Raw genomic sequence first — 23577 nt, 5'->3', positions numbered from 1 at the left:
CTCTCTTGCTGCGGAGCACAGGCTCCAGACGCGCAGGCTCAGTAGTTGTGGCTCACGGGCCTAGTTGCTCCACGGCATATGGGATTCTCCCAGACCAGGGCTCGAACCCGTGTCCCCTGCATTAGCAGGCAGATTCTCAACCACTGCGCCACCAGGGAAGCCCCAAGGCTGACTTTTTATCACAGTAAGAGTAGAGTTGAGTGCTCTGGTCCTTTGTTGGACTAAAGGAGGTAGAAATAAGAAGGATCATTTTGGAGTGAGTCGTCCTCCATTAGCTTTATGTCAACCATAGAATAAAGAGCTTTCTTTGATTTACTTCTAACACATTCTGGGCTGGAGATCTATGGGTGGAAGTAAATTTTAAAAAATCAAAAGAGTTTTTCCTACAAAAAAGCTGGCTGGTTGCTGTACACCTGAAACTAACACAACGTTGTTAATCAACTATTCTCCAACATAAAGTTTTAAAAATTGTTTTTAAAGCTGGCTGGAATTCAAATGGAAGTGGTAACTAAGATGTTATCCAATGAGTTGAGAGGGGTCAGGAGAGCTAGAGGCAAATACATATAGAATCATAGAGTTTTAGAGCTGGAAAGACACCAGAGATGATCCAATGTGAGCAAGAATCTCCTCCGTGTCACCTCAGTGCTATAGCTTTTTTTACGTGCACCCTTCTAATCATAGGGAACTGGTTCATCTAGGTTTTCATCACTAGAACCCATTTGTTATCAGAGTTCTCTTTCCTTATTTTTAATTTTTTCCCCTGGAGTTTCTACCCATGGGCCTAATTTTTGACACCTTAAGCTACAAAAATTTTAATTGAATCCCCTTGCTACCCAACAGCCCCCAAAACCCTTGCACCCAGGAGACTCACTTCTCCTAAGTCCTCTCTTAGTTCTCCTTTTCTGCAGAGGATCCCAACATGCCCAGCTTCCTTCCAGCCACTTCCTTCAGGATACAGAAAACCTTCTCAGTATGCCACAGCGGCCAAGCAATGCTGAATGCATGACCTGACTAATGAAGAATAATTAGAACATTTATTTTCTATGATCTATTTTTCTTTTATTGCCGCCTAATATCAGGGTAACTTTTTTAGCAGCCACTTCACACCCTTGGTGCCTATTTAAAGCTTGTGGTCAGTTATAACCCTCTACATTTTTTTTTTCCACAGGAAGTGTTGCCAAAGTATTTCCCCAAGCTGCATGTGTGCTGGAGCGTGTGTTCATCTCAGGCCTCCCTGTGGATCACCGGATAATAGAGACTGGTCATGAACCTTACTCTGTTGAACTGTACGATGACTCCAGTGATACTGGTGCCATATGTGAGCTACCCCAAGTTCCTTTTCTAAAGAACAGTCTATTAAAAACCCAATCTTCTCAAAGGACCTGAGGTGACCAGGCTATTAACCTTTCTAGTAGCTCATTTTTATCCACAACCTTCCCTTTCTCTTACCAAGTACACACACTCTAATCTGCTTCCAACAATTAAATACCCACCTAGTTAATTTTCTTTCCTCACTCCCAGGTTGACTGAGTTCTTGACTTTCTTGTTTTTAAATACTGAGCAGGTCAAGAAACCCAAGCCCTCTCCACCAACCAGGGCTCCGCCCTCTGCCCCGGGGTGGCCTGAAATTGAAGCCAAAGCGGGGGAGGAGGGCTCAGAGCGCAGGCTCGGCAGGCAGCGCTGCAGCCGGAGGGAAGACAAGAGGTCACTCTAAAAACTGCTGCTGCTGGGACGCGTCAGGTGGCTGCTGGTGGTTCCCCAACGGGTTTTCCTTCTCCCTGTCTCTCTCTGCACAGATTGCTTCTCAAAAGGAATCTGCTGCTGGAACTTCACCATCACAAGTCGGGGACGCCCCTCACACAGGACGGTAAGGACCTGGCGCCTCAATCTCCAATTCTGGTCTTCTAATCCTGGGGTGTGAATGGTGGAGGGGGGGGCGTCTGCGTTCGCGGTGGTAGAGCGATCTCATTGACAGTGGTCTACAGCTGGGTCAGATCCTCCTGTTGGAGCCAGAAGACATCTTCTTCAAATCCAAGGGATGCAATAGATGAGAAGAATGTCATAGCAATAGAAATGCATGCTAAGGATGCCTTATGAAAGTAAAGTGACTTGTAATTTCTAACAATAATTTTAAGTCTCTAAAGCCTAATGTAGGTTTTTCTTCCTCTATTTTATGGAGAGGGGAGGGGGAAAATAAAATTCTTGGGGTTTGTTCATAAAGTTTAGAGTTTCACCTCCATTTTTTGTCAGGAACCGTCAGGAACATTTTGTATCTGATAAGTTTAGATAAAATGTAATCAGTTTTGTTGAAATGGGTAGCAAACAAATCAGACAACTCTTTGAATCCCCAGAAATAGAACCTATTGACAAAATCCCTCCTGCAAAAAAAGAACAGCTTTTAATTTAACTGTGAAACAAGTTTTTGTTCCAAATGTGTACCTATAGCAATGCTGACATATGTTTTATGCTAGAAATCATTTTGGAAATGAAACAGTAAAGTAGAAAAGCCCCCTAAAGTTGGACTTCACTGAAAATGGCAAGAGGCAGAGGCTGGGTGTTTCTATTCCAGGGTCAGGCTGCCAGCCGACACACGGGGGGGCTGGAATGTGGCGGTGACCGGGAGCGGACGCAGCTGACGCCCCCTTGGCAAGAAGACCTTCTGGGACCCCAGCTCATTCTGGCATGAGAGTGACAGTGACACTTTGGCACACATGGCTTCCCAGCTTGCCCTGGGTACAGTCTCTCCCAGGAGACCAGGGTGGAGGGCAGCAGGAAAGAGAATGCTCTTACTTATACAGTGACAGTTCTTTTCTGTAATTGGTTCTAGGAGTTTTCATCTGAAATCTGTTTCAGGCCAGGAGGGACAGGTGTGTTCCTGTCACATGGACTTGCCGCCTTGTAGAAGAGGGTAGAATTATGTTACCATGTCTTGGCAGCCTCATTTCAGTCCAACGGTTCTGGATCTATTTGGGGTTATGGACCTTTTTGTGAATCTCTGAAAGCTCCGGGCCCACTTTATAGAAAAATACACATAAACACACATGCACAACATGTTTACATAATATTCCAGAAATGTTCGTGGAATTCCTGGGCTCACCTGAAACCCAACCCAGAAAAGGGTTGCCTGATAAAATACAGGACATCCAAGTACACTGAACTTCAGATAAACCACAAACCAGTTTTTATTATAAGTATGTCCCAAATATCCCCTGGGATATATTTAAATACTAAAATAGATCGGTGGTTTTTCTAAAATTCAAATTTATCTGGAGATCCTATATTCTTATTTACTAAATTTGGCAACTCAGACCCAAATGCATGACTTGCAGATGGAGAATCCCCTGTCTCTGTTGGTTTATCCATATCCGATCATGAGTTGATGCTAGGGTTCTAAAAGGCCATATTGGGGGGGCAAGGGGAAGGAGGGAGAAGTGATACAGACCGGACTTTGACTATTCTGACAGCAAAAGCCAGCTGTTTAATTTTAACTCTCTGTAAAATTTTACAAATGAAAGGTACACATCTCATCTGACAGATGATTAAACTGAAATCCTAAAAAGTTGAATGTTTTGCCATAGGTCTTTCAAATGGTTAGAGCAAAATTAACATCAAAACCCCATTCTCAGTTCTGTGACAACCAAAGGGACATTAGTCTTACAAACTAGACTTCTAACCCCACTTCCTGCAACCTTAACGTACACACACAAAAGACAAGTAAAAGAAAGAGCTATTTTACTAAAATTTTCAACAAAACCAAAAATCTTAGCACAGGGTCCTTACATCCTGTATCCAGGTTTGGAAAATAGAAGTTAGCTTTATGTATAGAGTGTGTATATGTTATAGATAGCAGGCCTCTAGCTAAGTTGAGCCATCAGAAATTGATAATATTTGTCTTTAAACAAAAATTGATAATTCCGTATTCAACCTAACACTGAAAAGGAGGTGTCTGGTTCTCTGATCAACAAATTCATACAAGATCTCCTTGAACCTACTTCTGTTTTTGGCTTACCCAAACTACTAGAGTTTCATAGACTTACAACCCCTAATAGGATAAAGAAACCCATAGGCTCTGATTGTTCCCGAACAAATCTGTCTTACAATTAAAAGGGCAGCTCTTTTATTTCAGTGTTTGGAGCTATAAAGAACCATTTCATGTTCTCCATATCCAAACTTTGATTTTATAAATTTGAGTTCCACCTCACCCAATCTCAATCTTCCCATGTTGGAAGGAGTTAACTTTTTAACCTGCGACTGCCCTGGATATAAGGGCTATATAGGGGGTCAGGGTTCAATCTGGGTTTGAATCTTTGCCCTACTACACGTTATATACTCATCATGTGACCTTGGATATGTTTTTAAAACTCTCTCTGAACCTTAATTTCTTCATTTGTAAAATGAACATAATATTACCTGCCTTTTAGAATTTTCACGATGCTTAAATTTTAAAAAATAAAATCATGTCAATTATTTACTTAGGCTCAGCACACAGTTATTCCTCAATTTATACATGTAGCTCTACAATTATTATTTTAGGTAGAAATGAAAGTAATAGCTTACATTGAATACATAGTCTAGATTCATGCTTGGTGATTTATATTTAGGAATTAATTATTCACATGCTTAAATTGGCAAATACAGAAGATCACGGCAAATTTGACAGCTCACTTACCTGCCCACTGTTATCACGTGTTGAATACACGACACTATCATCATAGAAATGACACAAGAGCCAAGACCGCCAGTGGGCAGTGGGAGGAGGGCATGGAATTGTGCCTCTGTTGCCCTTCTGCCCACTTTCTAATAGGCAGCTCTTCCAGGGGACCTGGGAGGCAGCTCTGGGCGCTAGTGGATGGAGCGGGGAGGGAAGGAGGCGTGGGGTCCACGACCAGAGAAGAATTCTCTGAGCTCCCTCCACAGAATGAAGGGATAGCTCCGATAGCCTGGGGAGCCTTCCACAACCTTCTGGACTCTGTGCAGTCTCCTCTTTTACCCAGAAGGGGAAGGGACAGGGGGCACTGCAGTGCCTCCAGATAGCTGCTTATCCGACCTGCGCTGTCCAGCGTGTCCTGCTACAGCAGGGCCACTAACGGTCCCGGGGCACCTGTAAAGCTCTTTTTTGATCCCAAGGGGGCAACTCACTAGAGCCCCCTGGCTGGGGAGGGAGAATCATGCCCTTCGTGCTTCAGGAAAAACGGAGAAACAGTCCTGAAACTGTCCCAGTTGCAGGCAGCTCAGATAGGCTGGTCCCCTCACCGTGCAAACCCCATGCAGACTGACCGTGACCCCAGTCAAAGCCCTCCCTGGGGTGTGGAAATCACAGCGACTGCCCAGCTACCAAGCCTGGGGAGGGGGTTCCCTGAGCCTCTGGCCACAAGGCCCTCACTCATTAAAAAAGAAAAGAAAAAGACAAAAAGCTTTGAAAACAACAACAAGAGTAAGTGAAAGCCCCACCCAGCTTATTGAATCAATAAGAATGGAATATGCTTTCGAAATGGATTGCTCAACACCAGGTCACACTCTGTATTGTATAAGAACATGTACAGGCAACTCGTTGTAACCACTGCCTCTTCCTTGTAGCCACGTTTTGGTATCACTGTGACCACCATTTGTGATCAGTTACAATATGACCCGGGGTGCATAGTGAACATTTGTATAACTGTAAAAATTATATATGTTATAATTGAAAAGACAATGAGACGTCTGTGCAGATTGCTTTGACTACTTGTCCTCATATGACCTTGGAGCTGAGTAGTACGTTTCTGTGAATATTCCATTTTTTTCTAATCATCCTCTACAAGCCCACACCATCAGCCTGGCAGTCCAGCACCGTGACCAGATGAGTAAATGGAAGTGAGTTAAACTGTTCCCCTTTCCTTCCATTCATGAGTCCTTAGGCTGCCCTCTTATAACTTCTTTCCTTTAAGGCTGCCTTTGCTTTTCATTCAAGTGTGATTGTAGAAAAATGCTGGTTGGTTGGTCAGTTGGCATGGGGTGTGTGTGTGTGTGTGTGTGTGTGTGTGTTTGTGTGTGTGTGTGTGTGTGTGCCCAGTGTGACATGTCAGAAAGGCCTCAGTGTGAGGGTCCTAGAGAGTCATCAAAGGCTTCCCAGTCTGCCTTGTGAGAACATAGCCTCTGGGTTTTGATCATCCATGAAGAGGAGCTGGTCTTCCCTGCAGTAGGGACTGGAGCACACCCTGTAGCTCTCCTACCATACTTGCCTTAAATTGAGAAAAGCCATGGCCGGAGCCCCACCTCCCTGGGAGATGGAAGAGCAGGGCCAGAGGAAGAGCATTTCTTGGGATGTAGGGAGCAGTGAACACCTCTGCAGCCTAGAGGACAACATCAGAGCCTGGCCCAGCTTCCAAGGAGTGAGCCTGGTCCCCAGACTCCTCTGAGGGGTCTGCAGCATGTTATCGGAGGAATATGGCCCAGACTGAGAACACCTGGGCAGGTGGATGGAGAGCCTCACCTTCGAGGTGCAGACCTAGGAACAGGATGTAATGGCAGTTCTAGTAGAGAAAGACTGAATTTATGAGCATATCTGGGGAAATATGGCCACCAGGAAGTGGTCTGCAGGCTCTGATTTCAAAACTCTCTTAAATGGTCTCCTGAATCTCAGAGCTAAAGAAGCCAGTTACCTTTACACAGTGATTTTGAGGATTCTAAAAACCCTCTCTTATTAAGAAAAAATATATATATTTAAAATATTAATTAATAAGATTAAATTAATGTAATTTGATTAATGTTAAAATATTATGTAAATAATAATATAATATTAGTTTAAAGAATATGCGTATATGTTCCACAGTGGTAGCTCTGTTAGAAATTTGCATGTGAGTCATTGGAGTACACTGATAAAAAAAAACCAAAAAAACTCCAAAAAACACGCATATCTGGGAGAAAGAGTAGATTTGCCCACTGATGGATTAGCTTGGATCATCTGTCAGACTAGCTAATGTGTCACCCAGTAGGGCCCTGGAGAAATGGGACAAGGGCAAGAGAATTCAGATAGAGGGTCATGAGGGTTTCCATGGGAACACCAGGGGCAGCAAGAAGGCCAGACCATGGAGGAAAGAGAAGGCAGCAACAGAAAGTAACAGAAGGAAGCCGTGGAGGAAATTTGACTGATTTCACTAGGGCCTCAGTGCGCCCTCTCCTTCCTGGAGGTTCCTTAATCCTTCTCAATTGCATAGCAACTCATCAAGTTCAAACCCTTCCTGGTATCCAGCATCCTTTCTGTATCCTCATGTTACCTGCCTACCTGTCTCCCTCACTCCAGCAATCTTCTTCGTCTGCACATCCCGTGCCGAGTCACCCCTCCCTGCTTCCATAACAGGCATTTCCTCTGCTTTAAAGGCCTTCCCCCTCCTATACCTACTCCTCTTAAAAACCTTTCATTCCTGGAACAGGCAAGATTCCTGTTATCTACAAATCTTCCCATCCTAACCCCACTCCAACAAAACAGTTCCTTTCATTTGAAATCTGAAGTCCAGGTTCATAGATTCAATCTGTTCTATATAATCTGTTATTTTCCTGACATAACCTATGTCCCAAGTTTCTTAAATTTCCAGGCTTACCTTTCTCATTCATAGCAAAGTAAATAATCTGTTCTTCAGCCTATGTCATTGCATGAGTTCCATTTCTCTCCCTGGCATTTTCAAAAATCCCTTAGAAATGTTTAACTGTTCCAGAAATCTACTCTTGATCCCCATGACTGAATCTCCATCCTGTGGCCACTTCCTCTGATTGGTTTCACCCCAAAGCTTAAACAGGTTACTTCCTTCATTCCCTAAAACACATCTAAGAAGGTTATTGATTTTAATGAAAGCAATTCAAATTTTTTGAACATTCACATTTTGCAAGACACCCTATTAAATGCTGTACAGACATTTCTCACTAAGCTTTCATGGACCACCCGACAGGCAAGCACCATTATTATCTTTACTTTAGAGGTAAGCCAGTAGAGTGGAGACTCTAAGAGGTTAGTAATCTATGGAAACTCACAGCTCAGATAAATAGTGGAGCTGGTATTTACATTGTATTTTCATTTTCATTCTCATTCAGTTTGAAATACTGTCTAATTTCTTCTTTGACTCATGGATTATTTACAAGCGTATTGTTTAATTCCCAGGATTTCCTCCAAAACAATGAGTGGTTATAAGCCCGACATCCAAATGAGTAAAAAATTGCCCATAGGACTTCCTCCAGGAAAATAGACAGGGCTATTTCCAAAAACACATTTGTACTCCTACTGGTAGAATCTACTGGGTTTTTGTTTTGTTTTGTTTTGTTTTTTTAAGTTACTCTGCTGTGATTCCCTACTTTCTTGTTGTCATTTTGTACTTGTCATTGTTTATCTATTTAACACAAATTACATATTGTATTGCTCCATCATTCCCAGTACAGTGCCGCCCACACAGCAATAGGTGTCTGATAACTACTTGCTGAACAAAATTTTTAAAATTTTCCCCAGAAAAATCCAACAAGGGGACACTTACCACCTAAGTCAAATGCATTTGAAGACAAAAATGATGGTGGGTTGAAAATCTGTTTCACAAGGTAAGGATGCATGTGGCTTTGCCTGCAAGAAAGAATGAGGAAGCACAAATGTGCTACAGTCTTGTAAACAAAAACAAATGTGAATATGACAGAGCTTAACGAGGAAGAAAAAAAGCCCTGGCAAAGCAAAAGACCTTCTCTGTTTCCTACCTACTTGCTACTCTCCTTCCACATGGAAAAGAACAGGAACAAACACAATAGAAAGTTTTTAACATCTATTCCAGTAATTAAACTGAAGACTTTCAAGGGGGATCAAAGCTAAGTTTTACCTCTCAGGATGAACTCAACAGTGAGACAAAACACACACACACACACACACACACACACACACACCCCACCCCTCAAAAACTATAAAACACCTAAACATCTAAATGTGCACCTACAAGAGAATAATTGAACAAGTTTTATATATCCTTACTATGGGAATCTATGCAGCTGTTAGGGAAAATGATATAAATTTATGTATGTGCTGATATGGAAAGATGTACATGAGTACATCCACGTGAAAAAAGCAAACTGCTGAATAATATAGCATAAACTTGTTTTTTTTTTTTTGCAGTATGCGGGCCTCTCACTGTTGTGGCCTCCCCCTGTTGCGGAGCACAGGCTCCGGACGCGCAGGCCCAGCGGCCATGGCTCACGGGCCCAGCCGCTCCGCGGCATGTGGGATCCTCCCGGACCGGGGCACGAACCCGTGTCCACTGCATCGGCAGGCGGACTCTCAACCACTGTGCCACCAGGGAAGCCCCATAAACTTGTTTTGATACAAGTTCTCTTATAGTGGTATGCTGGAGCTCATGAGAACCAATTTACATTTTCAGGAATTTAGCAAACTGGTTGTTGGTAGCTTAAAACCAACCACAACGAGTGTATTTGTACTCAAGAAATTAGCACCTTACAAATAAGGGGTATTTTCCCCCCCTGGAGAGTTGATTTACCAGCACACCACTGCTCAAACTATGCAAATATAAGTTTGCATAAGCATATACAATTATCTGGAATGATATAAAGCAAACTGTGAGTTGTTGAACTACACATACTGATTTTGTTATTTTTAAAATGAAAAAAAAAAAAAAAAATGGATGAACCTAGTGATTATCATACTAAGTGAAGTAAGCCAGACAGAGAAAGACAAGTATCATCATGTGATATCACTTCTATGTGGAAACTAAAAAAAAAAAAAAAAAAAAGATACAAATGAACTTATTTACAAAACAGAAGTAGATCCACAGACATAGGAAACAAACTTATGGTTACCAAAGGGCGAAAAGGGAGGGAGGGATAAATTAGGAGGTTGGGATTAACATATACACACTACTCTATATAAAATAGATAACCAACAAGGACCTATTGTGTAACACAGGGAACTATACTCAATGTTTTGTAATAACCTATAAGGGAAAAGAATCAGAAAAAGAATATATATATTCTGAATCACTGTGCTGTACACCTGAAACTAAGATGACACTGTAAATCAACTATACTTCAATAAAAAATAAAAATGAAAAAAGTAACACCAGTAATTTCACAAGAAAGTGAAAGGCTATAGATAAAATCCATTTAAAAGTCTAAGTGGGGCTTCCCTGGTGGCGCAGTGGTTGAGAGTCTGCCTGCCGATGCAGGGAACGCGGGTTCGTGCCCCAGTCCGGGAAGATCCCACATGCCGCGGAGCGGCTGGGCCCGTGAGCCATGGCCGCTGAGCCTGCGCGTCCGGAGCCTGTGCTCCGCAACGGGAGAGGCCACAACAGTGAGAGGCCCGCGTATTGCAAAAAAAAAAAAAAAAAGTCTAAGTGTAGCATCTTCTGATGACTATGCCCAATATATTGAGAAGGGCTAAAATAATTTAATCTGTGATACTTTAAGGGCCACGTATTTATTTGGTAAACTTAATATATTTCAAGGCTACATTTAATATTAGAGCTGTGCAGAGCTACGTAATAGAGCTAAATCTACACTTCCTATAGATTTAAAAACGGGTTCAAATATTTATAACATTGATAATAGGAAGTGGTTACTGTCCTTAATATGTCAGCATCTATATAAATATATTTCTAAGAGGCACATTAGTAGATTTAGAACTTTAGTGTCAAAGCATAAAAATAGCTTTTATTCTTAATGGGCTGCTAAATTATTATTCAAAAGACTGTATCAGTTATACTCCCATCAACAATGTATGGAGAGTACCACACCAATATCTGATATTCTGAATATTTTAAAATATTTTAACCACTTGATAAGCAAAATTTGACGACAAAAAATAAAAAGGCTCTCTGGATTTCAGTTGACAGTTCTCTGATTATTGTTAGTTTAGCTTTTTAAAAATATTAACTGTTTGTATTTTATTTTCTGTGAACAACCTTGTTACCTAGACATAGTCTTTGTCCACTTTCTACTTGGATTACCTTTGACTTTTTAACTTTATGAGCCCTTTAAATATCGTTAGGGAATTCCCTGGCGGTCCAGTGGTTAGGACTTGGCGCTTTCACTGCTGGGTCCCAGGTTCGATCCCTGGTTGGGGAACTAGGATCCGGCAAGTCTCCCAGCAAGGCCAAAAAATAAATAAAAATAAATACTGTGTTAACTTCACTTTAACCTTTTATCTGTCAAAAATGTTACAAATATTTGTCTTCACAGTCTGTTGCTTGTCTTTTAAATAGTTGGTGCTGTTTTATAGATATACATTTTCATTTTTTTAATATTCAGATATTTCAGTCTTCCCCTTTATGCTTCTGGATTTTATGTTATGCTTAAGAGGGTCTTTCCTACTCTAAGATTTTTTTAAAAACTACTTTGTTCTAGTTCTTGTGTAAGTTTGTGTGTGTTTGTGAGTCATTTAGAAATTCAACTGGAAATTATTTTAGTGACTATGTAGAGTAGAAAGTACTTGACTATCATTACAATTCCTTATCCATTGATTGTTAGCCACGTTTATTCTAATATATATTCTACATTTAACACGGATTCCTGAATTTTAGTGTTATGATATTTTATTGAGAGAGAAAAACTTCAGGGTAGTTGTCATTCACTTTTTCCTGAACATAAACTAAGCCCCTAAAAAGACGATTAACTACTATTCCATAATAACTGTACAGGTAGATCAGAGAATATTGGGTCATTTCTGCTACATAAAATTACTTGGCCATATAGCTATTGAGAGGTCTCATTTGATAATATAAATGTTTCTAGAATCGTCTACAATGATCGATGCTGAAGTAAACTGTGAATAAGATGTGCATCTAGTTTAACGTAAGTCTTTAAATCTAGTTTCGACACTTTAATCAATCTACGTTATGCCACTAAAAAACTACTATCTTATTAAAAAAAGGAAAGTTTCTCAATGTAGTATTTCAAAGTTTAATGCACAATTAAAATAAAACCGTTTCTTTTTTTTTTTTTTTTTTTAGCAAGTTCTTGCCTGTGACAGTGTGTTTGCCACCATGGCCCCCAAAAAGAAGACTGTCAGAAAGAACAAAGGCAACATCAATGAGATGACCATCATTGTAGAAGACAGCCCCCTCAACAAACTCAACGCTTTGAATGGGCTCCTAGAGGGAGGCAATGGCCTTAGCTGCATCTCTTCTGAATTAACAGATGCTTCTTACAGCCCCAACCTCTTGGAAGGTTTAAGTAAAATGAGGCAGGAGAGCTTCCTTTGCGACTTAGTCATCGGCACCAAAACAAAATCCTTTGACGTTCACAAGTCAGTGATGGCTTCTTGCAGTGAGTACTTTTACAACATCCTAAAAAAAGACCCCTCTACCCAAAGGGTGGATCTCAGTGATATCGCACCACTGGGCCTGGCCACGGTCATTGCATACGCCTACACTGGAAAGCTCACTCTCTCCTTGTATACCATAGGAAGCATTATTTCTGCTGCTGTTTATCTTCAGATCCATACCCTTGTCAAGATGTGCAGTGACTTTCTGATACAAGAAATGAGTGTTGAGAATTGCATGTACATTGCTAACATTGCGGAAACATACTCCCTGAGAAATGCAAAGGCAGCAGCCCAAAAATTTATCCGGGATAACTTCCTTGAATTTGCAGAATCAGATCAGTTTATGAAACTTACATTTGAGCAAATTAATGAACTTCTTATGGATGATGACTTACAGTTGCCTTCTGAAATAGTAGCATTCCAGATTGCAATGAAATGGTTAGAATTTGACCAAAAGAGAGTGAAATATGCTGCCGATCTTTTGAGCAATATTCGCTTTGGTACCATCTCTGCACAAGACCTGGTCAGTTATGTTCAGTCAGTACCGAGAATGATGCAAGATGCTGATTGCCACAAGCTTCTTGTAGATGCTATGAACTACCACTTACTTCCCTATCATCAGAACACATTGCAGTCTAGACGCACGAGAATCCGAGGGGGCTGTCGTGTGCTTGTCACTGTGGGGGGCCGTCCAGGCCTTACTGAGAAGTCCCTTAGCAGAGACGTCTTGTATAGAGACCCTGAAAATGGATGGAGCAAGCTTACAGAGATGCCAGCCAAGAGTTTTAATCAGTGTGTGGCTGTGATGGATGGATTTCTTTATGTGGCCGGTGGTGAAGACCAGAATGATGCAAGGAATCAAGCCAAGCATGCAGTCAGCAATTTCTGCAGGTACTGCCTCTTTTATTAGGAATAGAAATCGTTCGATGTTATGAACATAGAATGAAATTAATCATGCCTATTAGCTTAATTCATTGGCTCAGTAAATCAATAATAATAATAATGCCACATTACATGTATATAACACTTCACATTATATAAAGTGCACTCACATATATCATGCATTATAATTTTCCAAGTAAGCCAATGAAGCGAGCACGGAAGATATGATGATTCTGATTTTACATGTGAGAAATTTGACACCCAGAGAAGTGACACCACTAGTAAGTAGAATTCACATTTTCTCATTTCTGGTCAGGGTGCTCTCCACAATACCCTGCCTTTTTGACAGAAACTGGGTGAAAATTTAGTTTTTAACATTAAATGGTAAGAAAGATTAAAATGATACAAAATTTCTTTTTAAGTGGACTGTTACTGATGACTTCAGATTTATAACTGGCAACTAGAATGAGATCATTAAAAATGTGGCAGCTAATTAATTTTAAATATTTCTTTAAAGACTGAATACCATCAATATTTTTGATACATGTAAACAAGAGTAAAAGCATGATAAATCCTGCAGAAAGTGGAATTGAAATGCATATTATTTTTGTATATTTATAATAAAAAATTAAACCTCCATATACATGAAATGTTCAGAAAGTCATGCTTCTATCATGGTAGTGGTTCAAAGGCAAACATAACTAATGAACAAGATCTGAAAATTCATCTAGTAAATCATAAAAAATATTCTTTATTGTTGCATTATATGTACATGTGTGTCATTTAAATGAATCCAAACAATTGATTTTTAGCCCTTAATTTATAGCTATGGTTAAGTTTTGATTTGGAGGTGAAATGAGACAAATATGAATGAACATCAAACAGAGTCAGTTCTGTGTTTACAATACTTGGAACTATGGAAAGTGTTAGTTAGTTTACTATGGGTGCCTTATTTTCCTCCTGCTGATAACTACTTGTACTCAAGTCACTGTTTTTGAGCTATTGACTTCAGTGCTTATGGTATAATAATTGTAATGCTGAACACTGAAAAAAATATACCCCTACACTAAAAAGTCAGACCTACTAATAAGTGCTAGAAAATAGAGAAGCATCAAAAGTTAAGGCTTTGTTGATGCACTGGGACATGAGTTCTATTGTTCTCATTATAAACAGATGACAGAAGACTTAGTGACTTAGCTTTACAGCGGCAATGCCAGGAGAGGTGTGTGAACAAGAAGGGGTTTGTGAGAATGTAGGAACTCAGTCAACTTTCTTGATTAAGCCATGAGAATGAGCTAGGGGTGGCTGGTGTCTGAAGATATGTGGAATTGACTTTAATGTGGCCGTATTCCCTTCTCCGATTCCACAAATACCCAGCTTCCACCCTTCCTCCACGTGCGCATCCCCTAAATCCTACGGGATGATGGATTTGAATATGAAGGAAAGAGGACTGGAGGTCGGTCTCAGCGGGGTGGTCTCCCGGTAGCTGCTTTTATAAACGGGAGGAGGGGGAGTCACCTATGCCTGCCCTGCCTTTCCCAAGGGTCACACTTTTTTACTGGTTGAGAGAGGATTAGCAGCCTCCAGGCGAGGAGCTGAGATGGGTCCCCAGCCTCCTCGCAAGGATAGTGTCGAGCCTCCCACGTCCTGGTTGGCGGCGTCACCTGGGTTCCCCGGCTGCCGCCCACAAGGCTGTCACGCTTGCTCTACCACTTCCAGATACGATCCCCGCTTCAACACCTGGATCCACCTGGCCAGCATGAACCAGAAGCGGACGCACTTCAGCCTGAGCGTGTTCAACGGGCTCCTGTACGCCGTGGGCGGCCGCAACGCCGAGGGCAGCCTGGCCTCGCTCGAGTGCTACGTGCCGTCCGCCAACCAGTGGCAGCCCAAGGCGCCCCTGGAGGTGGCGCGCTGTTGCCACGCCAGCGCGGTGGCCGACGGCCGCGTGCTGGTGACCGGCGGCTACATCGGCGGCGCCTACTCGCGCTCCGTGTGCGCCTACGACCCGGCCCGCGATGCGTGGCAGGAGCTGCCGGCGCTCAGCACGCCGCGGGGCTGGCATTGCACGGTGGCGCTGGGCGAGCGCGTGTACGTGATGGGCGGCAGCCAGCTGGGGCCGCGCGGCGAGCGCGTGGACGTGCTAACCGTGGAGAGCTTCAGCCCGGCCACCGGCCAGTGGAGCTACGCGGCGCCGCTGCCCGTGGGCGTGAGCACGGCGGGCGCCTCGACGCTGCACGGCCGCGCCTACCTGCTGGGCGGCTGGAACGAGGGCGAGAGGAAGTACAAGAAATGCATCCAGTGCTTCAGCCCCGACCTCAACGAGTGGACGGAGGACGATGAACTGCCCGAGGCCACCGTGGGCGTGTCGTGCTGCACCCTAGCCATGCCCAATCACGTGACCCGAGAGTCCCGCGCTAGCTCGGTGTCCTCCGTGCCCGTCAGCATCTGAACCCGGGGAGCCGCGGGCTCGCGGGGAGAAAAGATAGGCATCGCGGTTCAGCTAAAGGAAAGGAAACTATCTAACATTTACTACAGGGGAGTCTTTTCAGATCCATCGAGGCATCTGCCTTGGTGGTTTTCAGTTGCTGGTGTGGCATCATCTACCTCTCTGTCGATTTTTTTTTTTTTTTTTTTTTTTTTTTCTTTTTTTAAGCAAAATACAGATCCGGAGCCAACAAAGGAAAGAAGCCATTTATTTCAGCGGCCACTGGGTGGCAGACAGAACTCGCGGTGGGCACTACCATCGCGGCATCCTTTCTAAACATAGAGCGGTTACACCCACATTTGAGATTGTGCTTCTGCACTTTAATACACACGAAGCCTGTGTGAGTAAGAGATTTCTCGTACAAAAGTTTATTTTCCTTTCTCTTTTTTTTCTTTAGGAAGTTTAAAATATTCCTTTATAGGCTTCATTTTTAAATGGAAATCAGTCTACATCCATAAGGACTTAAGATTTAATTCTGTGTTTCTATGCAGTTTCTTTACTTATACATGCCTGAGTAAAGGATTTCGAAAGGCATCCCAGGAGAAAATCATAAAGCTTAAGACAAATACTGACGGGAAAGTAATAGGGATTCCACCCCGGGGCTGACAGGTTGATGCCTTTGGTTTAGCGGTGATACCCTCCTCCCTGCCTCAGGTCCCCAAAAGTATTTCCTATCATAAAATCCTACTCTCAGAGAAGGAACTGACATCAGTCATCTAATTTATAGGCAAATTTAAACCATTTTCTTGTTTCTCCTAGAAGTATTCACATTTTACTTTGGTCCCCCATTAAAAGAATTGCAAGTAGTACTCTCACCCTAAACACTACATCAAGATGGTTGAAGGCAACCTTGACCTTCATGTAAGCCCCCAGAAGAACACCAAATAAAACTCTGTCTGTAAGGATCCTTAACATATAGCATATGCAGCCTGAAGGTTATGCAACCAATAACAATAACTTGATTTCTTCCAGTCTTTTAGATGAGTGAGAATGAAGGAAACATTTGGAATTCCTGGATTTGGCAATAGCAGGATGAATGGGTCCCCCTGTTGGTAAATTCTATTGTTTACCAATTGATTTCAATCCTGATTTCTCAATTAAAAATCTAACACGTTCATTTTCTATAGAAATGTTAAGATAATATATGCCCATTTGATTATATATTTTTAAAATTTCATCTGCTCCAAATTAGCTTTGCAAATTAAACTATATCAGCTCCATATCATTTTTCTTATATGTTCGCCAAGTTTGGAAGCAAGGGAATGATGGCAGTAAATGATACATATTTTCCTTTCTTCTAATTTATCCTTTTATTCTTTGATAGTTCACTTGTTTTGGAGAGGAAAGGCCTATAAATTATGGGTTGTGTGCAAATGGATTTTGAGAAATAAGACAAACTATTTAAATGGTGAAACATGACATCTATGACAGTATAACCGGGTTTTCATGAACCCTGTCCTCTCCCACTGTGTGTAGATAGGTTATGGCTAGAGTTACAATATTTATATTGAAAATATTTTATTCGAACTGTGAAAAGTGGTTCATATAGTAGTACACTTTGTGGAACAATTTTATATCATTGCCCCTTATGGAAAGTTCAATCTCTGGGTATTTAATGGTAACACTCGGGTAAAGGCTAGAACATTGCGGGTTGAGAACAAAACGTTATTAATGTAAAAACACTGGGCTGTTTCCTAACCCCACACAGGGCAGGAGGAGCTTCTCCAAGTACAGAGCAGATCTGCTCCTTGATTCTTTATCGGCCCAGGCTGAAAAATAAACCTGTGTGAGAAACCAGTGTATGGAGCTGGTTATATCACTGAGCTCTTAAGTCACAATGTACAACCTATAGATAGACTTTTGTCCTTGCAGCACCTGGGTAAAATTAGCTTTTCATTTGTAATAAGTTGTTTAGGACACAACTTCCAAAGCCTATGCGAGGGTGACTGTAACATCTTTTAGTTTGGTATAAACATATATTTTCATACAATCGAGAAGCCTATAGCATACCGTTAATTTTGAGAGACAAAAAGTGATGTATTATGGATTACAGGTCATAAGTGGGCAAATAGACATAATCTCTTGATGCTCACCAAGAGGTGTATCTCCCACCGAGATCCTAGAAGTATAAGTGGGGGGCTTAAGGCTGCAATGAAATAAGAATCAATCAACTGTAATATTTTATCATGGATGAATGAGGAAAGACGCTGAAACTAGGGGATTTTTCATCTATCAGAGCTTTGTAAAATACGGTGCACAAAAACTCGGCAGTGGCTTTCTAGAGGTGACCCTGGAGATGTGTTAGAATGGATAAAGCATTTGAAATGACCATTTAACGTAGTTTCTACATTGGTTATCTGAAGACTCACAGTATACAAATATTGGGGCTACCCAGGTTCCTGGGTGCATTGCTGCTGTATCTCCTGCTTCAACCATTAGGTCAATAAACAAAGACCGATAGGAATTTGGAATTCCAGAATTTCTGACATAACAAATTGGAAGGGAGCGTGGAACCTAAGGGTGGGTGAAGGTTTTGCCTCCTGGAACATCCTGCACAGACCACTGAAAGACATGAAAATATGCAGCATCAAAATAATGCCTGTCATCTTCCACGTGTCAGTGAAACACACTCTTTAACCCAACTACTGAAGCAGGTGCCTCTAGAAAACTTGACGACTTCCCCATGTTTTCCAACTGGAAAATTACTTCATTTTCATTACGTTGTAAGCTTACATTCAGTCACGCTCCCAAGTCTTAGGAGCCAAGCCGATACCTCCTTTTATTTTTCCGAAAGCAGAGGACTTGTTATTTTTGTAATACCAGAGTCCTGGGATGAAATAAAAGCATGGGTTCAATGTATCAGAGAAATAGCAGGTTACCCAGCAGCTGAAATAATAAAACTCAAGCTCTCTTTTTCGGAGTGGGCCAGAGACCTGACATAAAATTTCCAGGGAGCCAGCCTGTAGTCTGTCCGTTTTTAGTTAGGTTCCTGGTGCCAAGTTGTTGACCCTCCTGCACTAGTTGCTTTCAGTGGCATTGGATGAGTTTTATTTTTACTTCCTATGTTGTAAGAATGGTTATGAATAAGGAGGTCAGGGATGGTACAGATGAATATAATTCTAAACAAGGATTAGATGGTAGTGGACTGTTATGAGTGAGGAGGTATAATTGAGGTAAGAAGAATGAGAGAATGTACTGACTGGGTCTGTGACTTAAGGCAGAGCAGCAATTATAGTAAGTGTATTTTACAAACATGCATGTAGATAGAGGTTTGCTTGGAAACATGTAAGTGTTAAGAGGTCCACATTTTGCTGGTTATCCTGGCCAGATAGCTTCCGAATTCAACAAAGTTACTAGATAAAAGAAACTAAAATCACTTCATTTAATTAATGTTTTCCCTGAGTTACAAAGAAGTGAATTTATGTCATCCACTCTGAATGACTCTTCTCTGAATGAGCTAGATTCCCACCCCAGCCACTGTTGGATATATTCTCTAGCACAAGGCAGCATTCAAAGGAATTATTTTTCAGTATTTCTTTTCATATTTTAAAAACTATAGACTAGTTTCCTAAACACTCCTCCATGGTAATTATGAGAATTAAAGATTCTAAAATATTAACAATTTACCCTCCAGCACATTGAGAGGGTCAAGACCATTTAAATGTCCCTCTCAGGGAACTTGAAATAAAATATTTGTCTTGAATACTCCTAAAAATCTTTGTATTATTTAGCAAATTTTGGCCCAAAATTTCTTTGTTTGCTTAAGACATTCTTGTGCTCTATAAGGAACAACAAACTAAAAGGTATGTCGTGTTTGTAACTCCTCTCTATCAATAAAGCTGCGTTCAATAAGCGCTTTGTCAGTGATCAGATATGGGTAGTTTTGAAGTGTTCTTTCTGTGATGGTTGGGGTGTTGGTTTCTTTCTCTTTTTTTCTCTATTTAGTTTTCCTGATGACTCAGCTCAACAAAACACAACAAAAAAAGGAAACGACAAATAACTGAAAAGCTGTTCCAATAACTTGAAGACTAGTGAAAAATAAAAAGGGATAAAGTGACTTGCTCTGTAACTCAGACAGAAGCCTAGGTCTGTCTCTCAGTCCTGACGATGTAGAAGTCATGGATTAAGTGTGGTTTCTTATCTCAGTTCCACCCTGACCACAGCCAGCCTGGCGCAGACTCAGGTTCATCATCATTTGCAACGAAACCACTTTTTAGAAAATGAAATTGTGTTGTTATGCAGACCAGCCCTCACAGCCTTTCTCTTCCACCTCACCGTCCAGATGAGCAAATGATATGGAACCAACATGAGATGCTCAACCTTTGATCTGAGTTAGCAGTAAAGTATTAAAACTCAGTTGAAACTATCTTGGTCATTTCTAGAAAATTCTAAATGGCAGAAATACTTGTTCTTAAGGCTCTCCAAGCTGTGTGACCACGTAAAGAGAGTGGATTGGCCTCCAAACCGAAACAGAAGCCACGTTCCCAGTTTTGAGCATCCCAGCCAGGGGCCCCAGAGTTTCTTTGTGTTTTCTTTGAACTCTCACAGAATTCCAAGCTTCCCTACAGGTTAGCACCACCCCCCGCCCCCGCATTCACATACCATCTATCCAACTCATAACATAGATGAAGCTATTTCATCCCACTGAAATAATTCCCTTGTGTGTCAAAGGAACAACCATTTTGCACATGCTGTACTTGGCAAGCTTGGTAGAAAGACTAGAGGTGAAAAGACATTCGAACACTCCTCTTGGCTTTCCTCCATCAAGGTGGTATGGAAGTGCAGTGAAGGTCCATTTCAGGAAAGGGAACAGGCCTTGAGGGGGAGAGATCCAACCCGTGACTCTGGAAACAGCCTGCTCAGCCCCTTTGCTCTCCTTTCTAGCCACATTCGCAGGCTGGTCTATGAACCTGGGTATCAGACGCATTACTCCTTATGCCAGCACCAACCTTCCACCCAGTTTCAAACCAAACCTGCTCTTTAGGGAGTGGCGCGGAAGAGAAGGCACTTTTCCTGAACCTTTGGACAGGCACATTAGCCTCAGGTTAGCCTAAAGATCCCATGGGTCTTCTTTCCTTATCCCTTTCAGAGAAATGCCTTATAAAGTCAGGCTGACTCATACTGACCTCCCATTCGGACTTTGCCTTGTTGTTCAATCATGGCTATAGAAGCGATTGCAATCTTCAGAAAGAAGGCCCTTGTAAATTACCATTATTTAGCCCAGAAGGGGTGATATACCAAAATGGAAGAAGCAAGACCTTGATTATACTAACAAACATTTCTCCCACTGCACCCCCTTCCAAAGCATTTCAACGTGTACCCAAAGGAGGGAAGTGTCCAGTGACACGATTGGAGAACTTGGACGCCCTTTATCTGGCTGTCTTTGCTTTGTGCTCATGTTTAGGTTATCGCCACAGGCTCCACATTCAGCAATTCTCTTTCCATGTTGGGGATACCCTTCCCCCTCAATGAGAGGGGGAAACTGAGCAGGTGGGCCAGGTATGGAGGTGATTTATGTCAATTGCATCTACATCACTTTGGCCGGAAGTAGGCATACGGCCCTACCCAGATGCAAGGGAGCTGGGGAAGGATGTCTTCATGTGACACCGGGAGGAAAAAGAAAAATTTTCATTGAGGATTGTCTCTGCACGATGAAGGATTACATTCTGGAATCCGTAGTTCTCATCTCCCTCCCTGGCTGTCCACGGAGCAAGGAGCTTGCCTGGAGAACCACCTTCCTCCACCACACCCCTAGGGATCCGCTCACACTATGCGGGGCTCTCCCCCACCGCCAAACCCTTGCCCAGGTCATAAGTCTTGCACTCAGCTCCCCTGTTATATCTTGCCTTTCCCCTTCTGAAGGACAAGCCCAGACAACTCTTGCAGCCTTTTCTCAATTCAGGGCCCTTACAGGTCTACAGCATACATTAAATGGGTTCTGTAAGCCTTGGGTATCTGCATAAATCCGGTTCTAATGAACTCAAGGAAGCCCGTCTAATATCACAAGCCCCCCACACACACCTCTGCCCCCCTGGGTCTCCCTGTCCCTCTACTTCTAGAAATGCTCTACACTCTTCTTGATTTTACCTCTTCTAAGACAATATGGACTGTAAAGTCCACATCTGTGACTAAATTCCTCTTATTCCAGCCATACAAGAAGGTTCCCAATGCACGATGGTTTTGGGAAAAGAGAGCACATCATGGAGAGTCTAAGAAAGGGAATACATGCTTCGATTCTTTTTTTTTTTCCTTTTTGTGTTAGTTTCAGGTGTAGCAAAGTAATTCAGTTACACATATATATATGCATATATAAAAATATATATATTCTTTTTCAGATTCTTTTCCAACATAGGTTATTATAAGATATTGAATATAGTTCCCTGTGTTATACAGTAGGTCTTTGTTTTTTATCTATTTTATATATAGTAGTGTGTATCTTCTAGTCCTAAACTCCTAATTTATCTCTCTCCCCTCCATGCATCGATTCTTAATCACCACAGCAAGAGAGGATTCCTCAGGGACAGAGGGAGAAGGAAACTGAAATGATTATAGTCTGTCCCCCAAGTTTTCTTCCCTAACCTTTATGAAACTTTTCCATTTATTGCAGGCTTGAAGTTGAGAAATGTTTCGTTCTATCACAATTCTGCATATGGGTAACAAAGAAAATTCTTCATGCCCAGAGAATCCTTGTTTAGCAAATGTTCACTGGCATAACTGTGCACCAGGCACATTGCTGTAATACATCGTGAACGTGATGCTGTGTTCCCCCAGGGATAGTGAGGAACCAGAACCCCCATGGGGTGACCGATGCCTGAAACACACATTTAGATCAGGCAGAGCCAACCATACAAAGCACAATTAAATTGTTTTTGAATTTTATTTTATTTTTTTATACAGCAGGTTCTTATTAGTTATCCATTTTATACATATTAGTGTATATATGTCAATCCCAATCTCCCAATTCATCACACCACCATCCTCCTGCCACTTTCCCCCCTGGATGTCTATACGTTTGTTCTCTACATATGTGTCTCTATTTCTGCCCTGCAAACCGGTTCATCTCTACCATTTTTCTAGGTTCCACATATATGCATTAATATACGACATTTGTTTTTCTCTTTCTGACTTACTTCACTCTGTATGACAGTCTCTAGGTCCATCCACGTCTCTACAAATTACCCAATTTTGTTCCTTTTTATGGCTGAGTAATATTCCATTGCATATATGTACCACATCTTCTTTATCCATTCGTCTGTCGATGGGCGCTTAGGTTGCTTCCATGACTTGGCTATTGTAAATAGTGCTGCAATGAACACTGGGGTGCATGTGTCTTTTTAAATTATGGTTTTCTCTGGGTATATGCCCAGTAGTGGGATTGCTGGGTCATATGGTAATTCTTTTTTTTGTTTTTTGTTTGTCTGTTTTGGGTTTTTTTTTTGCAGTATGCGGGCCTCTCACTGTTGTGGCCTCTCCCGTTGCGGAGCACAGGCTCCAGACGCACAGGCTCAGCGGCCATGGCTCACGGGCCCAGCCGCTCCGCGGCATGTGGGATCTTCCCAGACCGGGGCACGAACCCGTGTCCCCTGCATCAGCAGGCGGACTGTCAACCACTGCGCCACCAGGGAAGCCCTTTTTTTAGTTTTTTAAGGAACCTCCATAGTGTTCTCTATAGTGAGTGTATCAGTTTACATTCCCACAAACAGTGCAAGAAGGTCCCCTTTTCTCTACACCCTCTCCAGCATTTGTTGCTTGTAGATTTTCTGATGATGCCTATTCTAACTGGTGTGAGGTGATACCTCATTGTAGTTTTGATTTGCATTTCTCTAATGATTAGTGATGTCGAGCAGCTTTTCATGTGCTTCTTGGCCATCTGTATGTCTTCTTGGGAGAAATGTGTATTTAGGTCTTCTGCCCATTTTTGGATTGGGTT

The 23577-nt window shown here is 42.0% G+C and overlaps 1 protein-coding gene across 1 annotated transcript; it reads left to right on the top strand.

Moving 5' to 3' along the window:
- Positions 1-1699: 1699 nt before the first annotated feature.
- Positions 1700-19519, top strand: KLHL31 (kelch like family member 31). The gene is made up of 3 exons (XM_067753433.1): positions 1700-1867; positions 11964-13168; positions 14879-19519. Exons 2-3 carry the CDS (start codon positions 11997-11999, stop codon positions 15609-15611), a joined length of 1905 nt encoding a protein of 634 aa, XP_067609534.1. The 5' UTR covers positions 1700-1867; positions 11964-11996; the 3' UTR covers positions 15612-19519.
- Positions 19520-23577: the final 4058 nt, after the last annotated feature.

The sequence above is a fragment of the Pseudorca crassidens genome, chromosome 10 (genome assembly GCF_039906515.1).
Source record: "Pseudorca crassidens isolate mPseCra1 chromosome 10, mPseCra1.hap1, whole genome shotgun sequence".
Taxonomy (NCBI): Eukaryota; Metazoa; Chordata; class Mammalia; order Artiodactyla; family Delphinidae; genus Pseudorca; species Pseudorca crassidens.
The sequence above is the reverse complement of the archived record's forward strand: the minus strand, read 5'-3'. Positions and strand labels throughout refer to the sequence as shown.

Bases quoted from the DNA above. Each gene is read 5' to 3' on its own strand.
- KLHL31 (XM_067753433.1), top strand. From the start codon at position 11,997: ATGGCCCCCAAAAAGAAGACTGTCAGAAAGAACAAAGGCAACATCAAT. The intron at 13,169-14,878 runs GTACTGCCTCTT...TACCACTTCCAG, and splicing joins GCAGTCAGCAATTTCTGCAG to ATACGATCCCCGCTTCAACA.